We start from the raw sequence: 27,890 nt of genomic DNA, 5'->3' as shown, positions 1-27,890 counted from the left end.
AAACTGGTATAGTTAGCTGGAAACGTGAATGTACACATTGAAAGCTTGTTCCTGCTTGCCACAATCAATACGTGGTTTGATGGTTTAATTCAGCTTGGGTTGTGGGGCATTTTTCCTGTGCTGCTCAATTTAAGGAGGTCAGTTTATTGTTTTAGAGTCTCCCCGCTGCTTCAGAAATCTGGGCCTTTCCTGTCTGCCTTTGGCTTTGAAGACAAATCTACACATTTACATTGGATATTTACAGTTTCCTAAGGACGGGTTATTCTATGGCTGCCATTGTGGTTTGAGTAGAAAAAGCTCCAAAGAGTTTCTAAGGGCATTTTGGAAAATGAAGATTTTTGTCACTTTTGAGGGACTTTATGAATCTTTTGACATTTCATCTGAGGATACTGTGAAAGATGTAAAACTGATGATAAAGGTAAGAATTTGACCAGGAGCCAAATTGCCTTGTTCTCTATAATGTTGACATGGTTGTCTTAGCATTTCACTGCATGTGAAAATCTGAATGGGATCATATCTGCTCTCCAATGGTGAAATGTTATAGAAAAGCTTCACATTGTTGTAAAATAAGGAACTCATTTGTCACTGGATTTCATTGCAAACATTTTGTTAAAACGTATGTTACCAGTTTATATCACACAAGAGTTGTCAACAGGATTGTTTTAATTCTAGTGATGTAGTGTCTTTTTTGCCATCTAATTTTTTTAATGCCTGAACAGTTTAAAATTTGTATATATTTTAATGTGAGTAGGGCTAGTTCATTTTTACTGCATGTTGTAAAATAACTGGGATTTTTATTCTGTTTGAGGTTTAGCTGAACCCCTTGGTTCTAGCATGCAGAAGAGGAATCAATACAAAGATTTCTTTTAAACATTACCACCAGACTCATAACCAGAAACGTTGTGGCATCTTAAGTTTAAGTATAAATAGCAAGTGCTGAAGAAGAAGAGTTGGTTTTATACCGCACCTTTTACTAACAGAAGGAGTCTCACGGTGGCTTACAATCACCTTTCCTTCCTCTCCCCACAACAGACACCCTGTGAGGCAGGTAGAGCTGAGAGAGTTCTGAGAGAACTGTGACTGAGCCAAGGTGGCCCAGCTGGCTTTTATGTGGAGGCGTGGGGAATCAAACCTGGATGTCCAGATTAGAATCTGCTGCTCTTAACCATTACACCAAACTGGCTCTTGTAAGATGGTTCAATATGTTTGAGGTTATTTATGTTGTTAAATGGCTTGGGGCCAGGATATGTGAAGGACTGTCTCCTTCTATATTGCCTGGTCCACCAGTTAAGATCTGCCACCCAAACCTGGCTCTCTGTGTCTTCAGAGGTGAAACAGGTGGCGACTAGAAGAAAAAGAATGTACTGTTAAGTCCCAACCAACTGATGGTAGTCCAAATCATCGGTTGTTTGGGGCAAGGGACAAGCTGAGGTGGTTTGCCACTGCCTTCATCTGGGTAGCAACACCAAGTCTTGCCTGGTGGTCTCCCATCCAACTTCTAAACCTTGGCCAGTCCTGCTTAGTTCCCAGACTCTGATGAATTCAGGCCAGGTTGAGCTATTTTGGCTGCTGTGGAGATTAGTGATGAAGCATCCTACCTTTGAACACTCTCCCCTTTGAGGGCCTCTGGGCACCTTCTTTACTGTATTTTAGGCACCATGTCAAGACATCTATTTTTATCCAGGCTTTTAATTAATTTTATCTTTCCAACTTTTTAATGGTCTGCTTCTGAGGTTTGTTTTATGTACACTGTTTATGTCCCTGGTGTTGTTTTAATGGCTTGTTGTTTTTATACTGATAATTTATTCTTTTAATTGTAAATTGCCTCAAGCGGGACTTTTAAATATCCTTAAACAAATATCTTTAATCTGGCGGCATGTTAGTAAAATTAAAAAGAAAATTCCTAAGGACCTGTCACTTTCCCCTCAGTGACCAGAATCCTGAAAATCCAAAGTAGGTTTTCTTTTTAATAGAGCAATTTAATGAAATCCAAGTCCAGTTCAGTTACCTTTATTGGCATTAAAAGAGAGATAAAAGAGAAAATATATTCTGTGTAATGCAGGAGTCTGAAGTTGGTAAAAATAGCTAGTAGGAAAGCCCACGGAAGGTAGAATCCCATGACTAAGAGGGGAGCATGTCTTGTTAGCTGCATTGTACAGTTCAGATAGCTCTATCTAAAATAATCCATCCCTTATTGTTCGCATTGCCTTTGATTCCGAAAGGGAGAGGAGATTTAAAGGAGATATTCAGTGTTCTTAGTTTGTTTTCAATATTGACCAGCCATGGGGAAAAGTTAGATTTGGTCAAGAATTGGGCACAGTAACTAGAAGGCTCAAATCTATAGTGCAATTGAAGCCAAAAATGTAAAGATCATAGAACACGCTTGTGGTCATAAGATTTTGCCCACATTCCAGGCATAAGGCCACATAAGGAATACAGGATAGGATGTCTAAGATCTTCCGTAAAAAGCCTGAGTGTACCTGTTTGACTGCTTTATTAATTGAAATGATCCAAATAGGGGCTCCGTAATGTAATTGAGGGCCAATTTTTGAATTTTAAACTTTTAGTGCAGCTGGAACATATTGGTTCCCTCTTATAGAGAAATAAAAGAGCATAAGTGCGTTAACATTTGCTTTAGCATTATTGTTACTTTGCATTGTTGGGTCTATGATATGGTAGCCTGGAAATGCAAACGGAAGTACTTAAGTGTTTTGCTTGTTCGAGCTCATGATTGCTCACCCTCCAAGTACATTGCTTCTTAGATTTGGAGAAGACTAATACTTTTGATTTTTCATAATTAAATTCTAATTGGTTGATTTTACAGTACTCTTGGCAGGACAATAGGACCACATCGTCCAGATAAAGCAAAATTGGGACATTGGTGGTACCCAATTTAGAATTGTGGCCGTCCACTTGGGTCAAAAAGGAGGCAAGATCACATAGAAAAAAATTTAAAAGAAGGGGTGCAAGAGCATGGCCCTGTTTAACTTCTTTGCTGGTTGGGAATTTTGGGGTTAGTCTCCCTGAGACAGAGTATCTAATTTGGCACGAAGTGGACATATGGAGTCTACTAATTAAAAAAAAACAAGCCTCTTATCTGGGATGTGTCACAGCTTCTCCCAAAGGCAACTTCTGGGGATAGAATCGAAAGCTCCTTTGAGGTCCAGGAATGCCACATACAATTTAGATCATCTATGCCCTATATACTTATTAATAAACAGATTTAAAAAACCCCAGATAATTGACAAGGTAAGAGAGAACCAGACAGTGGTCCAGAGTCAATTTCCCCTGGCTAATGTGAGGAAATGACCCCTCTTTTCCTATATTATAGTCACAAGCACGGTTGCCAGGGCGCCTGGAGAAGTGAGCTTGCACCCGTCTGGCCAGAGAGTGCGAGTAAAGCCATCCAGGAACTAAATAAGACTCATGTGTACAAGCAGCATTATTGTGCTGGCATTCTAAACAGGCACGAAGTGCTTGCCAACATATACGAACGTTTCCCCCGTCACTGAGCGGGCCCGCCATGGTGAGGAAGAAGCTGCGCCGCCACGGAGCTGTCCAGGCAACCAGTGTTGAAGCGCTAAGCATGGAAACCACTGTGTTTCGTTAACACCATATGTAGCCATCTTCCTGCCAGGCTAGACTTCATTCCTTCTTAGTGGGAATCTCACGTACACACCCTGAGTCAGTCCTAGCCCGCAAGCAACCCATCTGTGTTATGAATGGATTAACAGCCCAACTGTTGATCCCAATTGCTCAGCAATATCCTGAACAATAACTCTTGCCCAGTAAATGATGGGAAAAGAGGAAGGATCTCTCCTGTCACATCCAAGCCTTTTGTCTACACCGGGGATACCTAGGCCAATATTTGATTCCCTATTGTCACCCTCCCAGATAATCCCATCTCATCCCAAGCACCCAGCCATTTCCATACTGATATCATCGGAGCCGCCTCAGGCCCTGTCGCAACCTGGAAGTTTCCAGGATGCCCAGGATGAAGGTGATGTCCATTGGATAAGGCAAACACCCAATCAGGTGTCACCAAAGACTCACCATTGGTTCAGCCGATGTCCAGCCTTCATGGTCATCAGCAGAACCTCCCATCTCTCCTCCCTGTTGCCTCCCATCCCCTAAGGGTACAAGTGAGGCTTTATAACATGTGGACTAGCTACCCACATGTGTGCTTCTATTCAGCAACCCATTTACTGCTGTGTAGATACATCCCCGATTCCTGATCAGTTTTGGGCCCTTCCCCCATTCCCTCAACTGTCGCCTTCGAAGTCTTCCTTGGAGTCTGCGAGAGGTAATATCGCCCTGTATGTCTACCCTTATATGTACCCCTATCGATCTATCTATATTTCTTAGACCTGTGTGAATGTGTGATTGTTTTGTATTTTTATCTTGTGTGAAAGAACTATTATTCTAAATAAATTACAATTGATTTTACTAAATTAGAGTCCCTTTATTGAGCATTCACTCTCTGGATGATTGAGCCTGGTATACATTTGGTAAAAAGATTCCTATTAAAGCCGGGTGTCCATCAAACTAATTCCCCAACCTCATTTTGAGGGCATTTGGCTTAACACTAAAGCCTATGAAATCCATGTTTCCCCTTATACTGCTGAATGCAGATTTTTTCACACATACAGGGAATTCTGTGGTTTAGGTGCCGACCTGCAGCAGTTTTTCTCTGCAGTTTCTTAAATCCTCATTTCCCCTTTGTTGTTCTTCCACTGTGTCTTTGCCATTTCTCCATGCTTGCTCAAATAGCCTGTGATCTAATTTGAGGAAGCATAGCAAAATGACGAATCCACCATAAAAGAACAAGAAATGGGAAAAAAAGGACATAAGAGGTTCAGGGAAGAAGCACTGCAGGTCCACCCTGAAAACTGTGGGAAAACCTCAGAGTGAAAATACTTTCCGATTACTAGAGGCTGAGCTTTTTCTTTTCTTAAATGAAAGCTAAAAACTCAGAGGGAGACCTGGAATATCCTTGGGGATATCCTGATCACTGATGCTCCATAGATGCATATACTTCTGATTAATTTGATGCTATATCTGTTTTGACAGCTTGATCTTTAAACACAATAGAACATCATTTGGTGATTATGTTGAGTCACTTAAGAAAACATGATTTGAAATGTGATGTTGGAGGAGAGTTGTACGGATACCATGGACCACCAAAAAGACAAATAAATGGGCTGTAGATCAAATCAAGCCCGAACTAAGCTTAAAATTGCTAAATGCAGGCTACTGTATTTTAGTCACATTACAAGAAGGTAAGAGTCAGAGGAAAAGACAATAATAGAAAAAGTTGAAGGCAGCAGAAAAAGAGAAAGACCCAACATATTAACTCAGTCAAGGAGACCATGGCCTTCAGTTTGGAAGACCTGAATAACACTGTTAACAAAAGGGCATTTTATTTATTTATCCCTTTATCCCTCACTACTCCCACAAGCACACAATAAAACAATTTCATAAAAACATCAGTATATTAAAATTCTAACAGAGTTAATATTTAAGAGACCAGTTTAAAATACCTGATGGCAATACATTTCATTGGTCATTTGGAGGTCATTTGTTCATAGGATTGCAATAAGTCAAAAGTGATTTAATGGCACTTAATGTAACAAGGATAGCATCAAGAATAGTTTCAAGAGGACATAGAGTCAAAATGTGATCACACACTGGATTAGTCATAAAATTGTCCATATGGTAACTTATCACATAAAAACCAGTAGTATGAATTGCTCCCTACTCTTCCTTGTAAATATACTTCCTGAATTAATTTGGAGTAGTGAGAATTAGGACCATTTTGCTTAATACTAAAAGAAGTTAAACTAAAACCTAATAGGTACAGCCAACTATAGTCTTTTGCATGAAATACTTATGGAAACAGGTGGGTCTTAACCATTGTAGACAAGCTCTAACAATTCAGACTAACCAAACCCAACTCTATGCTGTCTTTTGTTTATAAAGGTAACAGTTATGGAATGGAATTCTAACTGGTTATTTATTCTGAATGTTCACTTATTATTTCAGAAGAATCATCTATTGCATTTTGTTTTCTTAAGGATTATTTTCATGTACCTGTCTCTGAAGATAAACAAGGCAGGAGATATTTGGAGCTTATATATGCAGGAGCAGTACTCAAGGACAGCTGGATTCTTGCTGATGTAGGAATATCAGTTTCTTCCACAATTAAATGTGTTATTAAGGTACTGTGCAGTTCTTTATTAAAACGCACCACCACCATGCTACCTAATTAGCAGAGAAATTTTCTGTGCATGCTGTTTTCTGTCTCTAAATTATAGCCTTTGTGGTAGCAACACTCAGCAGTAATCAAAAGGATCTGACCTTAGCCTGAGACTGGTAACCTTCAGATAATGACTGCTGAAAGGTGTTAAGACAGTATTAATGAATTCTTATTCTTAACTTTTCTTTGCCAGAAAGTTCTATAGTTCTAATTTTTTAAAAGTGTATTTTAAAGGATAGCATAGTACTTCTCAACAGAAACAGAAGCTGCAGAAGGAAAGATTTCTGTGACAGTGAGGATAGATCCAATTAGTAAGCTTATTGAAAGGCAAGACTCTGATTTTAAATTTTATCTGTGACTGAAGCGCTAGGAAAGATGCTGCACCTCCAGCTGTAATTCTCAGCCAGTTCTCTTGCTTAATCTCCTTTGCTGCCTGCTGCAGCAATTAGGAGAGGTCATGGGCATGTCTGCTCATCTTCTGCATTTTCACAGTTGTGGAGTCAGTTCATTCTCTTCCACACCTGCTTTAAATAATCAGGATTTCATGGGAGGGTGCTGTTGTATATCAATATCATGGCTGCATTTTTAAAAAGGCACTGAAACATAGATACAATGATACTGTGTTGTAATGATAGCTCAAGCAGGTTCTTGCATTCCCAGCTTTCCTTTAAAAAGTCTAGTGTCTTCCCTCACAGCAAAGTAGCTAGCAGTCTGTAATTATAATAATTAATTAATAAGTACCTGTATTTGCCATCTGTCTTTTAAAATGTGTTCTTAATTTTGTTTACATTGCCCAGAGCTATTGGGCGAGTCATAAATCTAAATAACAACAACAATAACTGTAGTGCCTTTAAAAATCAGAAATGAAACTACTCATCTTTAGTGCAGGGGGAAGTAGAGGGAGTGGTTTGATGATGATGACAGTCCAAGTGATCAAAAAGTGGGCTGGAGGTAGATAGGAGTGGGTGGGACAAAAACCTGTCAGAAACATTACATATGAGGGAAAAGGCAATTAAAAATCAGCTTCCAGGAAAAGATTGGGGTAAAAGTGATCTCAAAAAACCATGAAAAAAGGAGGGGGACACCAAAGCAAAAACTGAAGGAACAAAAATTCATGTGGAAATCAGGGGATAAACTAAAGCAATATGGGGCCAGAACCAGTGAAAAACACTGTGTGGGAAAGCCCTCAGTGATTGAGCATCTGATTTGCATATAGAAGGTCCCAGGCTCAATCCCTAGCATCACCAAGAAAAAGGACCAGGAAGCAGGTGATGTGAAATAACTTTACCTAGAACCCTGGAGAGCCCTTGCCAGTGAAATTAAAGATTATTGGGGTAGCAGAGTGCTCAAGGCACATAATACAGCAGTCTATCTGGTTTGTGTGTACTGACAAGAAAGAACGTTACAGATGGAGCCTCTTTATTTTGCAAAAGCTAATATGAGTCTTTTATTGTAATAAACTCCATTCTAGGCAGAATAGAGTAGAGACAGGATTCTAATCTAGTCTAACTAGCTAGCATGGATAGAGATACAGGAAGCATGTCCTGCCCTCATGGTGCCAAGATGGAGAAGTACAGCATAGTGTGGAGAGAGAAGGTGTCAGTCCGGAAGGAAGAAAGATTCCCTGAGAGTAGCAATCTACATGTCAAAGGGATAGTATCAGAGCAGTAGAAGGAAGGATGATCAGAGTCTGGCCTGTCTTATCTCTCTGACTCTCTACAGTTCCCCTCTGAAGTCCATAGCTAAGAGACAATGCAAATTCCTTCACTTCCAATAAGAGACAGGGTTGCCAGCCAGTTGTGGGAGAGCAAGTGGGCAAAGTTAATGGCCCAACATCACTTTCACTGCAGACTGAGGAGTGATGTCACCACACTGGACTGATGTTTTAGGAATGCCCCAAACTCCATGGTTTTACTGTTGGCATAGTGACTCTTTCCCCATCAATGCCATTATTGTAATTACTCTTTACTCCTAATTTGTTTCATTACCATCATGCCAAGTGGTGATGGGGACAGCAGGTGAATGACGGTAATCCTAGCAAACAATACTGACTGGAATAGAATTATAGTTTGACTCAGGAACACAATAGTTGAAGGCACATATTGAGCCTGATCCCAGGCATGTTTTCTAGGAAGTCCAATTTAATTATTGGCTTATTGGGATGTTCCCAAGTAAGCGGGCATCAGATTGCTGCTTTATTGAGTGCATTTTTGAGGAAACGACTCCTGACATGTTTCAGTTGCCTTGGATTTTTTTACTTCCTTCAAACCATAGACTTGAAACAGAACAATTATAGAGCAGGTCCCATAAAAAGCATAACAAAAAAATCAGGTGGGTATTGGAATACTGTTTTGTAATGCAATGCAATATATAGGAATAGATTTTTTTCTGACATAACATCTCTAAAGAACAATATATTGGTATAGTATTTAAACCATATAGTGATTGTATTGCAATGCAATTAAACTTGAAATATATTTCCCTACATAACACTGCACCCTACCCCAACAAAATAAAAAAATGCTGTTTTGTTACCTTGAAACTTAAGAAGAGACGAATGGAGTGTCATAAAGGGTCTCAGTTAACTTCCCACAATTAGAATGGATTCTCTTACACATTTTGACATTTATTGCTTGAACTGTTGCTCCCCTTAATTAAATCCATACAGCTATTGACTCTATGCCTTGTTATTCCTGTTTTGTCTCAAAATATCTTCATCATGTTTTATGCCAATTAGCTGTTCAATCTCTGTCTAAAAGTTTGAATGGTTTTCTTCCATTTCATTTTGTCTGAAGAAGTGTGCATGCTCATGGAAGCTCATACCTTAAATAAAACTTCGTTGGTCTTAAAAGTATAGTGGACTGTACATTATTCTTTAGCATAACTCTAGAGTGAGTGTTACACTCCATGGCCGAGTAGCAATAATTACTCATTCAGATAATTCCCTTATTTCTCCCTCTTCCCTTTAAATACATTGTAGCAAACTAGTGCTCTGCTTCTTATTTGCAGATTGCACAGAAGGATTCCAGCAGCAAAATGCATTTAACTCTTCCTTCTACTATTTGTCAGATGACAAATAATTTATAGCATAACATCCTATACACTTAATTTTCTGGCAATATACTATCAAATATGAAGGGGAGGATGGGAATTCAGCTTTAAAATTCTATATGTGGGGCAGCAGATGGATTTAGGCCTGGGGCCTAATTTCAGATCTTTGTTCGGCTATGATTCTGAAGCTTAGCCTTAGCAGAATCATACTCTCTTGGAGCCTTGCCTATTTCCTTGGGAAAACTAGAGTATCCTTTAACACTCTCCTAAACTTAGGGTTTCCAGCTCCTCCTTTACAAAGAGAGTGATTAAAATGTGGAATTCATTGCCAGAAGATGTAGTGATGGCAACAGGAATAAACAGCTTAAAAGGGGCATTAGATAGATTCATGGATGATAGGTCCATCAGTGGCTACTAGTCATGATGACAGAGGGATAGAACCTCAAAATCCTAGAGCCACGGGGCAACATCAGGGAAAGGTCTCAGCCACTCTGCCTTGTTGTTGGCCACCCAGAGGAACTGCTCGGCCACTGTGTGAGACAGGATGCTGGACTAGGTCTGATTGGTCTGATCCAGCAGGGCTCTTATGTTTGGAAACACCTGGAGATTTGGGGAGTAGAACTTGAGGACGGTGGGGTTTGTGGAGGGTAGGGACTTCAGTGCCATAGAATCTATCTTCCAAAATGGCCATTTTCTCCAGGTGAGCTGATCTGTCACCTGGAGATCAATTGTAATAATTGGAGATTTGTAGCCCCTCCCTGGAGGTTGACAACCTTATCTCAACTCCTTGTAAAAAAACCAAGATACAAACCCAGATAAAAACCATTTGTCTCCTTTACCAAGAAGAAACCATGGGTTTAGTTTATCTTGACATTTACATTCTACAAAAATGGATCTTCACTGGAAAGGGCCAAGAAATGTCTAGCATGTAATTTATCTAACTGCCACAACTTATTTCTCAAAGGGGGGGGGGATTATTGTGCCACATTGTGAGAGCTATTTCAGTCCAACTGACTAGAACCAAATGTAAAGCCACTAATCAGAACACAAATAGCAAGGCAGACCCTTTTCTGTACTAATAGGCCTGGCTCCTCCTTGAAGCTGATATGTAAAATGCTGAGACACAGCTTGGCTGTACCTTATCCAGACAGAAGCAATACAGAACATTATTCATCCTTGTGTACTTTATTTTCTACATTCTAGAATTAGCTAGCTAGGATTATGGTTGTTGCTGGCACAGCATCACTAAGGCCACAGAACATGAAAACAAGGAATGGAAGCCAGAGAGCTGTCATCCTTGGCATTTTTAAAACTCCAGTGGGACCATTTTCCTGAGAAAGCTGGCAGAGAACAGAGCTGGATGTATTGTTATATTTGTAAACTGCCTTTTTTTTTTTGAAAATGCAGCATATGCCTGTTAAAAAATAATAATTTATTTTATTTTATTTATTTTATTCCATTTGTATCCCGCTCTCCTCTCCAAGGTGGGCTCAGGGCGGCTCACATAGACAGGTATGTGCATGAATAAACACAATAATACATTAAAACCATAAACCACAGAATAATATAAAAACATAAAATACATAAAAATATTTTGGCGCTATAATCTTAGTTTCTGATTCTCTGTATGCCGATCTTAAATTGTCTTCTCCGCAGCTGCTGTACAGCGGATTTCAAGGGATGGTTCATATGTTACCTAGGACTGTAGCGGCCAGCAGTCTAGTTTACAAATGCCTGGTGGAAGAGTGCCGTCTTACAGGCTTTGCGGAACTGTATGAGCTCTCACAGGGCCCTGACCTCTTCCGGCAGCTCATTCCACCAGCGTGGAGCCACTACAGAGAAGGCTCTGGCTCTAGTTGTCATGAGCCTGGCCTCCTTAGGGCCGGGGATTGTAAGTAGATTTTGTGATCCAAACCGAAGTGCTCTCTGGGAAACATATGGGGATTACAATAATTTAAAAAATAACAACAACCAAGCAGTGTTATTTGTTATTGTTTCTGTAGCACTCTTTAAAAGTATAAAGTATGCTGCAAGATCTTATTTGTGCACAACTGTCTGTGAGGTAGCGATCTTTTGTTCCATTTTATAGGTGAGAACTGGAGGTTACTGAGGGCTTCCAGAGTTGAATAGCTGCTCCCAGATGCAGAGCACACAAATTAAATCTGCCAGCTCCTAGTTGGGAAATACCTGGATTTTTTTGGGGGGGGGCGCAAGAGGAGGGAAGGGGTTGCAAGAGGGTATAATACCATAAAGTCTACCTTCTAAAGTGACCATTTTCTCCAGGTGAACTGATCTCTGTCACCTGAATATCAGTTGTAATTCTAGGAACTCTCCAGGTACCACCTGGAGGTTGGCAATCTTAACTTTTTATCATGGTAGCACTGATAAGCAGCATGGGAGCAGGTGGCATCAGCATCCATTTGCTTCTACTCTCCACTCCCTGCTGCCTCCTCCCCTCCCTCTTTCTTGTGGTGGTTGCACAAAAGTGGAGACAGAGTGGGCAACTGAGTCAGGGCCCTTCCTAGCCCTTTACCCTGCTTCTTTTTCTCTGCTGAGGGGTGCTATGTAGGCTTTCCAACCTCCAGACTACAGTGATCCATTCTCCTGGACAAAAGGAGAATGCTTTAGTGGGGGAACTCCATGGCATTCCCCACTGAGGACCCTCCCCTCCCCAAACCCTTCCCTTCCTAGACTCTAACTGCCAGATGCCCAGGAATTTCCCAGCGTGGAGTTTGCAGCTGTAATGCTACAGTGTACTTTAGAGGCTCTTCCAATATTTACTTCTTCTTTTAAGTCGTGCAGTACCATTGTTTTATTTTGTAACTACTCTAACCAACTTTGCTGGGTAGTCTGATACTCTGCTTGAAGGGAATGCCCCAAATAACCCCCAGTTAGCATCACATTCCTGACACCTTTTTACCAGCTCCGTTCCATTTGCCTTTTAAATATGCTTTCTTCTCCATTTGGAGAGAGTAAACAAACAGAAAAATTTCCCCACTGATTTGGAACTCCACACCCCTCCCAATGTATCAGACTTTAGTAACTTCCATTTAAGAATGAGATTGGCACTCTCTACTCCTAGGTTGCAATCTGGATTGCTGGACCACATTTCATAGGAAGACGATAGATGCCCAAACGTGTAGCACCAGTATTCTGCATAGTTCACTGGCACAGTTATCCATGCTCTGATCACATTCAGGTTGGATTACTACAATGCAGTGTACCTGGGGCTGCTCATGAAGACTGTTTTAATTGGGTGAATGTGTGGATTTTCTCCCCTTTGCCTTTTTTTTTTTTAAAAAAAATCTTACTCCTGGTTTTCAGTGTTAGAATTTTAAGATTTCCATTTTATAATATGGATAATGTTTAAAGTGTTTCAAATATCTTGTTTATATTCCTTTATAAAGGTATTTTTAAATTTGTTCTGAGTTCTTTTGTTTTGTTCAGCAGGACAGAATTTTTTAAAATCAAGAAAGAAGAGCTTAATTGTTGGGGTTTCCTTTCAGGAAGAAGAGAAGCCAATTTTCTATGTCTACAATACTGTCACCCATGAAAAAGTGCCCATTATGGGAAAGATTTATCTTCTTTCGGCAAAGGTTTCCCAGCTGAAAACCCTGGTGACTCTGAAGTGTGGCTTCCCAAACAGTATTTATTGTCTCAGGACTCCAGAGGGCAAGGAGATGTATGACTGCAATACTTTGAGTGATTATCAGTTAGATATAGGTATGACTGTTTATGTATTTTACCTGTTTCTAAGATAGCTTGGATCGTCTAGTTGTTCCTAGAACTATCTGAAATGAAGAAATTGTTATGAGTCTGGATCCAAAGGAGCTGTTTCACTAGGATTGCCAATGTCCAGGTGTAGCCTGGAGATCTCCTGGGATTACAGTTGAGCTCCAGACTATAGAGAAAAATTCCTCTGGAGAAAATGTCAGCTTTGTAGGGTGAATTCTATGACACTGTACCCTGCAGAGATCCCTTCCCACCCCAAACTCTGCCCTTCCCAGGCTCCACTGTCCCAAATCTCCAGGTGTTTTCCAACCCAGAACTAGCAACCCTGTGTTTCACCAATGTAATGGCCTTTCCATTGACAAAAAAATGATTTCTCTCCTCCCAAGCTCCCACTTTGCCACCCATATTGTTTTTTAAGGTCCCTTGACCACTAAGAATAGAACTGGTGGTGGAGGAAAATGCCATCAAGTCACAGCCAATTTATGGTGATCCTGTAAGGCAGGGGTGTCTGCTAACACCTTTTCTGGTGCCTGCCAAGTGTCTTTAGGGAGTGGGTAGGGCCAGGTGGGGTTTTTGCTCAGGAAGGGTTTTGAATGGCTGCTGGAGACTTGATTGATTGTGCAGATTTTTTTTTTTACAACTGTTGTTTTTGCAGCAGCTGCCACTGTAGCATAAAGATTTTAACTCTGTGAGAGTTTTTAACTCTCATTTTATGGCTGGCTCCACCTCCTGGGTCAGCCATGTTGTGGTTGTGATTGTGATCACCACCCTATGTCAGATTCTGAAGGTGCCCACAGGCTCAAAAAGGCTGGGAACCCATGCTGCAGGATTTTCAAGGCAAGACACAAACAGATGGTTTGCCATTGTCTACCTCTGCATCAGGGCTTTTTTAAAAGCAGGAATGCAGTTCCGGCTGACTTGGTACCAGGGGGTGTGGCCTAATATGCAAATGATTCCTGCTGGGCCTTTTCTATTAAAAAGCCCTGCTCCGCATGATGTCCATGGTATTTCTTGGAGGTCTCCCATCCAAACGCTATCCAGGGCTGACCTTCAAAGCAAACAAAAACAGGTTAGGCTGGACCATCCAAGTCAAGACAGTAGAATGGAGGAGGGGGTGCCTAGTAAGCTAATGCAGGAAGGAGAGGTCCTACTCTGCCACCAGCTTCAATGGTAGTTCTTGAACTCCAGTCAAAAATTTTTACTGAGGGAAACATTCTAACATAAAAAATGATCTTCATCTTGGCTGGCTGGCACTGTATTATTTTTGCCACATTACTGGACTAAGAGGTTTATGCCAGTGCAAATGTTATCACAAATAGAGTTAGAAACTGAGATGAATGTCTGTAACTTTCTGTTGGCAGGTACTTTACTTCAACTGGATGTTTGGGATGGATGGAAAGAATTCCTCACTGGATGTCTCTTAGGAAACCAACACAAGGTCCAGCGTTATCTATCAATGGAAAAACCAGTAATCAAGTATGGTGACTCACTACTCCTTGAAAATATATTTCCCCTTTTTAGACTGAGCACTTCTGCTCCATAATGCCTCATATAAAAGTCTTTGCATGCTTGGCCTACATTAGACAACAATTTTGACACCCTCATGTAAGGTACCACTCAGGCAAGCGGAAATGTCCCCAATGGTGGATTACAAAAAACCAAACCAACCTCCCTCCCCGCAAAACTAAAACAAGTCTCATGTGTTTAAGAGCAGCTTGATTGGTAGGTTTTACAACCCTAAGGGATCTACTGATTGCTGTCTTTAAACACCCAAATATCTGTACATCTAATAGCTAAGGGCTGACCTCAATACAGTTAGGTAAATCTGCATGCCAGGCTATAATATAGCCATGGCTATAAAATATAATTCTGCAATATTGGGGGAAAACACCCATATTTTCAGAAAAATCTTACTAAAATGACTAAAAGCCCTAATTTGGGGGTTGTCCCCACCCAAGTTAATATCATGTATGGATTTCACCCCCCAAAATAACTCAGAGCTCAAGCAACAGCCAGTGGAGCCAGGAACAGCTCTGCCTTGAACTCCATGGGGTGGTGTGGGGGGCAGAGAATGTGGTGGAGTGGGCAATCAAGCAGGGATTGCACAATCCAGCTAAGTGAGCCAGAATGGTGAGAGGCAGGGGAAGGACAGGAAGACACAGGGCGGGAGTCAAGTAAGAGCCAGATATGGGGTAGGGGTAGTGGGAAGGGGCGAAATGGGATTTCTCCTCCTTGACAAGACTTCAGAATTACGTTTTTGTGTCCACGGGATATTATGAAATATCCCTCTAGTACACTTGGTTGAAGCACATGTCCCACTGTTCTGTGAGATGCCCCATTTACAATTGTGAATTAATTGTATAGCATTGCCATCGTTTTGCCTACCAATGTTTGGCCAGAAAAATGTATGCAGACTCTACCGTGTCTCCTTTTACCATTGATAACTAGTGATGCATGGAGCCAGCATGAATGTAGTGGTTAAGAATGGCAGACTCTAATCTTGAGAACTGGGTTTGATTCCCCATTTCTCCACATGAAGCCTACTGGGTGAGCTTAGGCCAGCTACAGTTCTCTCAAGAGCAGTTCTCAAAGAGCTCTCTCAGCCTCACCTACCTCATAAAGTGCCTGTTGTGTGGAGTAGAAGGGGAAGTGATTGCAAACTGCTTTGAGACTCCTGAGGGTAGAGAAAAGCAGGGCATAAAAACCAACTCCTACTCCTCATCAGCAAAGACTTTTTTTCCTGCTTCCCATTTCCCTACTTCCCATGTGCAACTTTGGTGCCTGCAAGTCACTACAATGTTATCCACCATTTTTATTTAATGCAGGATGGGAAAACTTGCAGGTCTGAGCACTACTGCTCTTTGTATTTTTCGTAACTGAATAGATCCCTGCCGGGAGAGTGAGTTTACCTGATAAACCTGGCATCAGATCTATGCAGAATGACCTAAACAAGTCCTTGGATCCCATCAGCTATCCAAACCAAACTCCATCTCCCATTTATCTATGTTACCTTTGCAAAGAGAGCTTTCATTGATGTAAAGTTATTATTATCCAAATGCCTCTGGGGCCATTGGAAAAAGTGGAGACAACACTGCATGTGTGCTTTTAAGGCATAGTTGGCTAAGAATTATTATTTTTTAAGCTGACTTATTCATCATGTCCTTCTCTCTTTCAGTTATCAAAAGAGGGTAGCCCTTTATATGGCAGCTTTTTTTGGACACCTTCAGCTTTCAGCCTGGCTCCTGAAACAGGGAGCCAGACCCACTGACGCAGTCGGTGTCCACCCCTACCGTGCGTGGTGTCAAGGCAACCACTATCCAGATGTAGCTAAGTGTCCAGTCCATGCGGCCGCCGAAGCTGGCCAACTCGTGATGCTGAAAGCCTTTGTTAATTATAGCATCCTCTGTCTTGAGTGCCAAAACTCTGCTGGGCAAACGCCACTGCAATTATGTATCCAATATAAACATAAGGATTGTGTATTGTACTTAGTCACCAAGCTGTGGTCAGTGGTTTCTTACCCCAATTTTTCCCTTCCCGCGAAAATCTACATTAAGTTAAAACTGTGGCTTCTGAAGGCTCAAAATAACATCCGTAGGATAAAGCGACGCAACCAGACTGCCGTCTTCAGGACACGAGTCGGAGACATTGTCCTTGTGGATGGTTTTACAAAGCCAAAGATGACCTCAAAAGGTTTTTATCAAGCCACAGTCAAGGATACTGGCAGCAAACAGCTAAATTTAAATAATCCCTTCCAATGCAGACAGGGGGCATGTTACTTGAAAGCTTCAGAGGGGGACCAAGAAGGGCTGCGTCTTAAATTTCCTCCATTGGGGGATGCAAACAAGAGCACAAACAGACCTCAGCAGAAAAAGAGAAGCAGAAAGAAGACTGTGACTCCTGGCAACGAAGAAAATATGGACCAAAATATGTGCTTAGCAAGAGTTCCCCTGCCCCCTATTTCGATCCTCAAGCCTCCTCACTATTATTCCATCCCTGATGCAAAGTTTCTGCTAAACCCTTCTTTGAAATCATTCTCAGAACACAGTGGAAGAACTCCCAGAGAGAATGCAATCTACTACTTAGCTCTTGCCAGGTATTTCTTTATCTTTACCAAGGGTGGCGATTTGTTTAAGTACAATCCAAATCAGAAAGCAGGCCAATATCTCTGGGAGGTTCACAGTTTACCTTTTCTACTGAAAACCCCCTGTCAACCACAAGCCCCACTGGGCAAGGGCATTGCCCACTTTTCTGAAACGTGGCAGGTGCCACATTGGAGAACAGTGCTGAGATTGCCAGTGTCCTGGTGGGGCCTGGAGAATTCCTAACATTACAATTGATCTTAAGATGACGGAGATCAGTTCTCCCAGAGAAAATGACTGCTTTTGTGGGGTGTTATATCTATGGCATTATACCCTGCTGAGGTTCCTCCCCTCCTCAAACCCCAACCCAGATCCCAACCTGAAATCTCCTGGAATTTCCCACAGCAGAGTGGGCACCATAAACAATGCTCAGAAGAGGAAGAGCCACATGTGGCTCCCAAGCCACTGATTATCATTGAACTAGTACAAATTATTGTGGGTTTTTTAAATGTTGTCCTCAAAAGCAGTGATGTGGGGTGGAAAATTCCCCAGTGCTATATTTTCCCATAGAATGTACCACAATATTCAGTTGACCACATATATCTTAGTGTTTACACATTAAATTGTTTTTTAAAATGAAAAACATTACAGATCAGATCTAGAAACTTTCAGCGAGTTTCTCCTTAGGTAGTCCCACCCACTAAACACCTAATCTACTTTTTAAATGTCTCAGGGTGTTAAAAACAGCAGAGGGGCTGGGTGCCAGAGCTGCTAAGAAACCCACTCAGAAGGTACTTCATTAGCAATCAGAACAATGACAAGCACTAAGTAAGATTCAAGACCTTTCATGACTTAACCTCCTACAACCACCATTAGCAGCTTTTATTATTTTTTACTTAATTTATTTACACTATTTGTAGCTCACCCTTCTGACCAAGACTCATGGTGGTTATACAGTGTAAATCAGTGCAATCAACAGGATGAGACCTCTGAAATGCAATTTAATAGGGCTAGGATTACAGCAATCTGAACAAGGCATAGAGTATAAAATGTGATATGTTGGACAGTGAAGAACATTGTATTACAGAAGCATAAAAACAAGTACTGAAAGTAGCATAATCAATACAGCAAATGGATGATACATATGATTCACAGAGGAATAATTTACAATTCTGTTATTTTCATAAAAGCACCTTTCTGAACCATTTTGTTATAATATCTCCCAGAGCTTTTTTTGCAGGAAAAGCCCAGAAGGAACTCATTTGCATATTAGACCACACCCCCTGACATCACTATTGTTTTGCAGGGCTTTTTGTAGAAAAAGCCCAGCAGGAACTTATTTGCACATTAGGCCACACCCCCTGATACCAAGCCAGCTAGAACTGCATTCCTGCTCAAAAAAAGCCCTGATATCGCTTTTTGTTGTTGTTGCTGTCATCACAGCTGACTTATGGCAAACCAGTGAGGTCTTCAAGGCAAGAGATGTTCAGAGGTGGTTTTCCATTGCCTGTCTGCATCACAACCCTGGTATTCCTGGGAGGGTCTCTCATCCAAATACTAGCCAGGGCCGACCCTGCTTCGCTCAGAGATATGATGAGATCAGGCTAGCCTGGTCTATCCAGGTCAGGGCACAACCCCATTACCTTGATAAAAAATGCCCTCCTTTTAGCATGGGACTTAATTTGCTTTAACCCTCCCCCAAGAAAAAAGCCAGATGCCTTTGTGTATTTTTAAAATGAAAACAGGATTTTTAGGTTTCCAACAAACCTGTACAAAAGATGTGCATGTCTCATGCATAGGCTGTATAATTTATGCCTGTCCTTCCGTCTTGGTGATGCTATCATTTCATTGTGCAGGGGAAGGGGGGATACAAACTGCCCTTCTATTTTCTTCAATTTTAATTTTTTTTTTTAGCATATATCTATGTGAGAGAAGTAGGGACACAATAATTGGATCTTCTTCTGTAATTAGAGGTTTACCAATTATAATTCACAGTTGGAGAGAGTTCTATAAATAAGCAGTGGGAAGACAAAAAGTGTTACTGATGAGTGGATGCTGCCACCATGTGGCTTTGATGGTTTAAGACTTCAAGGAAAGGAAAGGAAAGGAAAGTTCCCCTGTGCAAGCACTAGTCGTTTCCAACTCTGGGGTGACGCTGCTTTCACGTTTTCATGGCAGACTTTTTACAGGGTGGTTTGCCATTGCCTTCCCCAGTCTCTTACAAATAATAATAATAAATTTTATTTATATCCCGCCCTCCTCGCCTAGGCAGGCTCAGGGCGGCTAACAACATATTCAGATAAAAAGTTATACAGTAATATACAGTAATTTTAAAATGACATTAAAAGTTATACAATACTTTAAATCAACAGTGTCTTAAAAACCATTCCAGTTTACATAATTTAACAGCAACAATGATGTTCCTGGAGCTATTCTGTCTATTTGCATAATGGCAAAGATAAATAGAGTCACTTTGATGGGTCATCGGTTCGGCCATCCTTTGTCAGCAGTCTGCGAAGGCCTGCCTAAAAAGTATGGTCTTGCAGGCCCTGCGGAATTGGTCTAGGCTCCGCAGAGCCCGCACTTTTACACTTTCCCTCCAGCAAGCTGGGTACTCATTTTACCGACCTCGGAAGGATGGAAGGCTGAGTCAACCCTGGGCCGGCTACCTGAATCCAGTTTCCGCCGGAATCGAACTCAGGTCGTGAGCAGAGAGTTCAGACCACAGTACTGCAGTACTGCTGCTTAACCACTCTGTGCCACGTGGCTTCAATAAAAGCTTAAATCCAACACATGGTGTTTGGTCAGCAGCTGAAGGAAGTTGCTGAATAAAGACTGTTCTCTCTTTTACTTGAGGACCATAGGCAACAAATTAGGAAATGGCAATGCAGACTGACAGAACTGTTAATCAGGAGTAAATCTAAAGAAAATAAGTAAATGAACCAGGTTGCCATCTCTGATGTGGGCCGATCCTAGAGATTAAGGAGCATCGTCTGGGAAGGGTGGGATTTGGGGAAGGCTCAGCAAAGGTGGGATGATGCCCATACAGCCCACATGCCAAAGCTGCCATTTCCTCCTGGAGAACTGATTTCTGTAGCCTGAAGATCAGCTATAATTCTGGAAGAACTCCAGACTCCACCTGGAGGGTGGCAACCCTAGCTAGGTAATAATTTTGTTCAACATTTTAATCAGTGATTTGGATGAAGGAATAGAGGGAATGCTTATTAAATTTGCAGATGATACTAAATTGGGAGGGGTTGCAAACACAGAAGAAGGCAGAAACAGGATACAGGGTGACCTTGACTAAAATCAATAAAATGAATGTTAACAGGGATAAATGTAAAGTTCTTCATTCAGGTAGAAAAAATCCAGTGCATGGTTATAGGATAGGGGAGACTTGTTTTAGCAGTAGTATATGCGAAAAGGATCTAGGGGTCTTAGTGGATCATACTCTGAACATGAGTCAACAGTGTGATGCGGTGGCTAAAAAGGCAAATGCCATTTTGGGCTGTATCAACAGAAGTATAGTGTCCAGATCACGTGATGTGATGGTATTGCTTTACTCTGCTCTGGTAAGACCTCACCTGGAGTACTGTGTTCAGTTTTCGGCACCACATTTTAAGAAGGATATAGACAAGATGGAACGGGCGAGAGGAGTGCGACGAAGATGGTGAGGGGTCTGGAGACCAAGCCCTATGAGGAAAGGTTGAAGCAGCAGGGCATGTTTAGCCTGGAGAGGAGGCGACTAAGAGGTGACATGATCACCTTCTTCAGGTACTTGAAGGGCTGTCATATAGAGGATGGTGTGGAATTGTTTTCTGTGGCCCCGGAAGGTAGGACCAGAACCAATGGGTTGAAATTAAATCAAAAGAGTTTCCGGCTCAACATTAGGAAGAACTTACTGACCGTTACAGCGATTCCTCAGTGATCTGAGGAATCAGGCTTCCTCAGGAGGTCTCCTTCCTTGAAAGTTTTTAATCAGAGGCTAGATGGCCACCTGACAGCAATGAGGATCCTGTGAATTTAGGGGGAAGTGTTTGTGAGTTTCCTGCATTGGGCAGGGGGTTGGACTAGATGACCCTAGAAGTCCCTTCCAACTCTGATTCTAAGCTGTCTTGGCCCCCTTTATTTGTGTGACAGATGGGAGGAATAACCACACAAACAAAGATATAACTATAACAATTAGAGCTACTCTTGTAAAATAGTCTTAGTTAATTAATCACATCACATAGGGTTGCCAGTCTCCAGGTGAGGTCTGGAGATCTTTTGGAATCAAAGCTGGCGCATCTATTAGGCAACATTTGGCAGTTGCCTCGGGCGCTGGCTCTTGGGGGGGGCACATTGTTTCTGGGCGCTGAGGGATCGGAGGCCCCTCAGAGCCCAGAAACAACGTGGCACTTTCAGTCCTGGGTGCTCTCCGAACTCAGAGAGCTCCCAGGACTGAAAGTGCCATTGTTTCTGGGCACTGAGGGGTCGGAAGCACTCTCCTGGCCCCTCAGCACTCAGAAACAATGCAGTGGGGCACTTGAGAGCACCCAGGACTGAAAGTGCTGCATTATTTCTGGGCACTGAGGGGCCAGAAGAGTTCCTCCGATCCCTCAGTGCCCAGAAACAACACAGCACTTTCAACCCTGTTGTTTCTGAGCGTTGAGGGGTCAGAAGAACTCTTCTGGGCCCTCAGTGCCCAGAAATAATAGCACATGATCATGTCACTGTGTGACATCATAATGCCGTGCATGCACAATAAGTATTTTGGGAGGGGGGGATTGGGTGCACTTTGGGGTTCTGCCTTGAGTGGCAGAACCCCATGCACTGGCCCTGCTTGGAATTACAACCGATCTCCAGATGAAAGAGATCTATTGCACTGGAGAAAATGGCTGCTTTTGAGGGTGGGCACTAAGGCATTATATACCAATGAAGTCCCTCCCAACCACAAACCCCACCCTCCCCAGGTTCCACCTCAAAAATCTCGAGGTATTTCCCACCCCAGAACTGGCAACTCTGCAGGGGTGTCTCCGCCCAATGAGGTGCATGTCTACTGAGAGGTAAACCCAAATTGGTTCAGTGGGTAAGCATTGTACATTGCAGCCTACTGAGTGATTGGTCCTTGACATTGCAATTCCCCTGTAGAGTTACTCTAAGATATGCCCAGAGATTTAGATCAGAGTAACTGCAGAGAAGTGCACTGGAAGTCTGCATAAATGTATGACCAAGAAAGGAAGTACTAAAAGGGAAATAACATTGTTTTTTAGCTAATTCAAGTGGAAGGCCCATGAGACTCTTGGGAAGGGGAGAAGTCCATTTCTCTCCCCACCCCCCAATTGTGACTCTAGACCCCACGACGCACCTGCGGCAAAAGTAACAGTATCTGAGAGTGGCTTCGAGCCTAGAGCAGCTCCTAGTGTCTTCCACCACTGTGGCTGTGCCCAGAGGCTCTCCAGGAGTCCTCCACCATGCAGCTGGGCCTGGAGTGGCTCCCCGAGTATTCCACCATGCAGCTCTCCGAGTGCTATGCCGGTGTGGCCGGGCCCAGAGACTCTCCCGCATCTACCACAGCAGTAGCCAGGCATCAAGCCAGTTATGGAGTCCATTGCTGCGGCAGCCAGACCCATAGTCTCTTCTGTGATTGCGCCCATTGTCTTAGCAGAGCCTCTTCTAATTGCTTTACTGTTTTTATATGCATCTGTATGCTATGCAGAGGCACTATATTTTATATATAAATCTTGTTGCCCAGTAATCTTTGGGGGTTTTAAGTCCATTAAAACTTGTTATTGATTAAAAGTACCCCAATTAATGAGGCAGGAGAATTTTTAAAATTACTTTTTAATGGATTAACAAATTAATCACCCAAGTGATGAAGCTCTAGTGTAAATTGTATTACCTTTTGTTTTCTGCACAGTGATTCATCTCTGAGATCGGGACTGAGCACCACCCAGAGATCTAGCTTGGATCCTTGGATGCAGCAGCAGCTTCTACAGCAGAACAGCTTACCCCATCTGCGGAAAAGGGGGAGGGATATTTATGCAGACTCCCTCTTCTGCTGCAGAAGAGATTCCACTCCTGCTGCTTAGGGTCCAACCCCTTATGTTTCATTTGAGTGTTTTTAACAGATACCTGCAGTTTTTTTTCCAATTATAATATTTTGCAGTTTGAATTTCCTGTTTCTGTGCTTTTCAAATTTCTAGTGCTTCAATTTCAGAAAGAGTTTTAGGTGGGGTTCAAGCCTCTTTAAATGCCACTCTTTTTAATTTAGTGTCTTCAAATGCTATACTTTTGTTTTTGAGCTCTACAACAAGCTGAAGAGTAGATCTCCTTTATAGGTGTACCTTTGTAAAAAAAAAAAGGAATCTGTATTCTAATGTTTATGACTTCCTAAGGAGTGGACACAGCTTGTACTAACTGCTCCTCCTGACACCCGTGTTTCCTTGATTTCCAGAAGGGCAGAAAAGATTGGCAATAAAATGTGGGGAAAGTAAAACAAACAACTAAAAAGCTCCATTTATTCTATGCCAGAATTCTCTGTATGTTTAGTGGGCAGCAAATCCCACTGATTTCATTAGGATTTCCTTTCAGTCCTGTGTGCCTGGATTACAGTGTTAGACATTCAGCCCCTTTCCAACAATCGTTCTCAAAAGTTTATAAAATAAAATCATTTGGAGGAATCACAGGACAACTGCCATATCGTTTGATATGCTGTCAAAACTGCAAGTGTTGTTAATTACCCTCACAACAGCTGGAGCTTTGAAGCTCTATCATTCTTGGCTTTGGCAGCAGAACTAAAAAACTTTTCTAGCCACATGAGGCAGCAGCCAGTGTACTGGGAGGAACTCATAAAGAGTTCAACAAAAAGAAGTTGTCAACAATTTTTCCCACTGATTTTACACTAGAAGAACGTAAGCAAAAGAAATACAAATTTTAGTGTATGTGCTTTGAGGACTGCTATTTCTGTCTGGGAATTTAGAGTAGTTTAAAATTTGCCTCACTGCAGTGGCTTTCCTTTTGGTCATAAACTGACAAAAGGTGTTGTAAAGTGTACGAGCAAACATTTACAGAACTAAATTAGCTCAGGCCAGTCACATATTCTCAACCTAACTCACCTCCCAGGCGTGTTGGGAGGTTAAAAAAAGGAGCTGCTTTGGGTTCCCATAGGTGAGAAGGGCAGGGCAGGCTATACATGAAGAAAACACATAAATAAATGTTAATGCAGCAATCAAAAGGGAGGGAAGTTGGTGATCTAGTTTGGGCCCTGCTTATCGGTAAGTAAAATATTTTTGCATTTGTGGTCAACTTTGCTTTCCATGTAGCTAAGAATTAGCTTGGCCCAGGAAGCTAAGCAGGGTTGGTCTTGGTTAGTACTTGGATGGGGGATCACCAAGTCCAGGGTTGCTCTGCAGAGGCAAGTAATGGCAAACCACCCCTGTTCATCTCGTCTTGAAAACCCTACAGGGTCGCCATAAGTTGGTTGTGACTTGATGGCACTTTCCACCACCAAGAATGAGCAACCTTTCAGCCTTATAAAAGTCATTTCACAATGCATTCCACTAACTAATTTACTGGAACGATCGTCTATATTTAGGTTTAGTTCCACACATAAGTCAATGACAGCATGATTGCAGTGCATTATTCACTCACTCATATTATAGACCATTCCAGCCCTTTCTCGGTTTCAGTTTTTCATTTGTGTTTGTTTTTCTTGGTTGCAGAACTGAAGTCTCTCTCTCTGTCTGCCCATTTTGAGGCAACTGCATTGTTATTATTCCACCATTTCTGTGAGAGAAACAACCCTGACATGTGGCACTACATGCAGCCACAGCCAGGCAATCCAGGATGGTTTCCCTTCCAGTTCAGTTTTGCTTCCTTGCCATTTGGCTTTTCTTCCCAACAGGGTGGTTCCATCTCAGAGCTTTGTTTTTTATATTTTAAAACCTTTATCTTGCCTTTCTCCCAACAGAAATTCAAGGCAACTGGTGTACATTTTGGGTCTTCCTAAAGTTGCTAATGCCACAATAATGACTTTGCTGCCTTGCATTCTATTGCTCTTTTTTAATGTCTCATTTTGGCACTTTGATGTTTGTTAGGGAATTACATCATTACATCTTATAGTACCTTTCCTAGCCTAAGATACCCTCTTATCAGGCAACTGTCTTGCAGAGCATTCTGGGGCCTGTAGTCAGTAAACGTTGTTTTGAGTGCTTTAAACAGTAAGTGAATGTTTCAGTGAATGGATGTTTCATAAAGGAGCCAATCTTTATGAAATTTTCCCACAGCATTGTTTTATCTCCCATTTAAAATCATGGCTCACAATCCTGACTGGGCAGGTAGCAGAAAGGGAATTGGCATATCAAGGAGACCCCAGGATTCCACAAGTGGGCAGTCTTGAGAACTCATGACAAAAAGAAAGGATGGTTGTTAATGGCATCATGACAGCATGGCAGATTATAGGATGTGAATGGTGAAAACAGTGCAATATACACAATGTGTGGCTCCACCATTGTAAATCGACAGCTTTGCAGAGACAAGTTCATGTGTGGAACTGGCACTGGCACAGGACTAGTCACTGTGTTCAAGGAAAAGGCAATGGCTGTATTGTGCACTTTAATTGTTGTTTGTATAAAAGTTATTAGAATATACACATTTTGAGTGTGAGAGTTAAATAATTTCTGGTGAGTTATTGCTATTCCAGTCTTCTCCAGAAGAGCTGATCTCTGCCAGCTGGAGATCAGTTGTAAAAGCGGGAGATCCCCAGGCCCCACCTGGAGGCTGGAAACTCTGAGATAGTTTCAAATGGACTGCCATGTTGGTCTGCAGTAGAAAGGTATGATTTGAGTCCCTTAGAGACCAACAAGATTTTCAGGGTTTGAGCTTTCAAGAATCCAGATTCCTTCATCAGATAGTTACTCTCGACTGTGAGAATGAAAGCAATTGACTTTGTACACATAATTAATTCATTCTACATCATTAATTCTACTTCTCCCATACATGGTTACCATTAGCAAGCACTTTATGCCAAACAAAAAACAGTAATCCAAATCTAGTATGATTTGAATGTTGCCAACATTGGCTAGGCCATGTCCTATTTGTTTCATATAAAAATGAGAAAATATACTCGTTGCTAAATCTCCCACTCAAATACATTAGGGACCTTTGATATGGGGGAAATTGTACAGGGACTGCAGAGCTCAGAGAAGAGGGTTAACCTTCTCCCCCCCCCCCAGTACCATTTTCCAAGTGTGAACTGCTACTGCTATCTATCCTGACAGAAAACATCTTGATTATATAGATCCCCCCTCTCCTTAAATTCTATCTACCTACAGGTTTCTTGCTCTTCTAAGAGCTCTGACCATCTGCTGCCCTTATGTCATGAACACTGCCTAAGCACATCTATATGGTACAACACCCCTCTCTTCCTTTGAGCTCCAGTTCAAAAACAATGCCCAGCTCTGCCATGACAAGTCTGATTTTAATCTCTTCACTTTTCTTCCCAGTCAAAATGAAGCCCAAATGCATGCCAATACTTTGGCTCACATTCCTGTGTTATCACCTTTGCCTTCTTGCCTCCCTTCTCATTCTCCCCCTCCCCATGAATTCAGATTGCAAGATCTCAGGGGCAGGGACCTGACCATTCTTTGTGCTATTCTGCACAGTCCTATGTATGCTTGTTTTGCTTTAGAAATACATGTTATTGTACTTGGAATAGCTAGCAGCTTTTCAAGCTGGCTGTCATTTTTACTGACTTTCTTAATGGACTGCAATTTACCACCCGGGAATCTAGTAATATGGGGTACAAAAATGTAATAATAAATAAATAATATTAATAAAAAGAGACAAAGAGATTGGATTTATACCTCACCCTTCGCTACCCGAAGGAGTCTCAGGGAGGCTTACAATCTTCTTTCCCTTTCCCTCCCCACAACAGACACCCTGTAAGGTAGGTGGAGCTGAGAGAGCTCTGACAGAAATTGCTCTTTCCAGAACAGCCTCGGACAGAGTTATGACTGACCCAGGGTCACTCCAGCAGTTGCATGTGGAAATCAAACCCAGTTCTCCCAGATAAGAGTCCACGCACTTAATCACTACACCAAAATAATTGTGTAATTTATTGAGAAGTCATCATCCTGACACATTATTATTACATATTGATTTTTAAACTATATTTTATAGGCACAAGGGACTGACAATGCCATCCTGAACACATTCCAAACCCCTTGATTTCAGTGAAAATTGCACCCTTCTGTAATTCTTCTTAGGATACCACTGTTAATCTCTGCTCCAAGAACAACTAGGAAAAGTAACAAACATTGTATCTGTTTTATTTCTTGCAGTGCATTTAAAGAGAAACCTTGGCTTCAGCAATTAAGCATTGCAAGGACCCTAGCAAAGAAAAGTATCTGCAAACCTGTGTGCTGAAATGAACCCAGTTTTAAGTGAGCATATCCAGGAGACGATCCATCTAGAAATCAAAATGGAATTTGTCCACATTCAAAGAAGCTGTTATCACAAGGACACTTCCCTGGGAGCAAACCCCATTGCATAAATGTGGACTTACTTCTGAGTCGACCTGCTTAGGTTGGCTCCCCCAGAATTCCTTTGCTTCCATGAAACAATGTCCAGAGAGCACTTAATAAACATTACTAATAAATCCAGGTGGGCAGCCATGTTGGTCTGTGCAAGCATGCTTCTTCACTTTGTGTGCTTGCGCACAATAATAAATAAACTTTTGTTGGTCTTAAAGATGCCACTGGACTCAAAATTCGTTCTATTATTAATAAAGT

At 41.8% G+C, this 27,890-nt stretch overlaps 1 protein-coding gene across 1 annotated transcript; it reads left to right on the top strand.

The window, feature by feature from the left end:
* Positions 1-283: 283 nt before the first annotated feature.
* ANKUB1 (ankyrin repeat and ubiquitin domain containing 1) lies at positions 284-27,575 on the top strand. Its single transcript, XM_060240887.1, has 6 exons — positions 284-418; positions 6,075-6,218; positions 12,814-13,030; positions 14,401-14,515; positions 16,215-17,132; positions 27,441-27,575. The coding sequence occupies exons 1-6, from the start codon at positions 329-331 to the stop codon at positions 27,523-27,525; spliced, it is 1,569 nt and encodes a 522-aa protein (XP_060096870.1). The 5' UTR covers positions 284-328; the 3' UTR covers positions 27,526-27,575.
* The last annotated feature ends 315 nt before the right edge of the window (positions 27,576-27,890 follow it).

This window comes from Heteronotia binoei, chromosome 6 (genome assembly GCF_032191835.1).
Source record: "Heteronotia binoei isolate CCM8104 ecotype False Entrance Well chromosome 6, APGP_CSIRO_Hbin_v1, whole genome shotgun sequence".
Taxonomy (NCBI): Eukaryota; Metazoa; Chordata; class Lepidosauria; order Squamata; family Gekkonidae; genus Heteronotia; species Heteronotia binoei.
The sequence above is the reverse complement of the archived record's forward strand: the minus strand, read 5'-3'. Positions and strand labels throughout refer to the sequence as shown.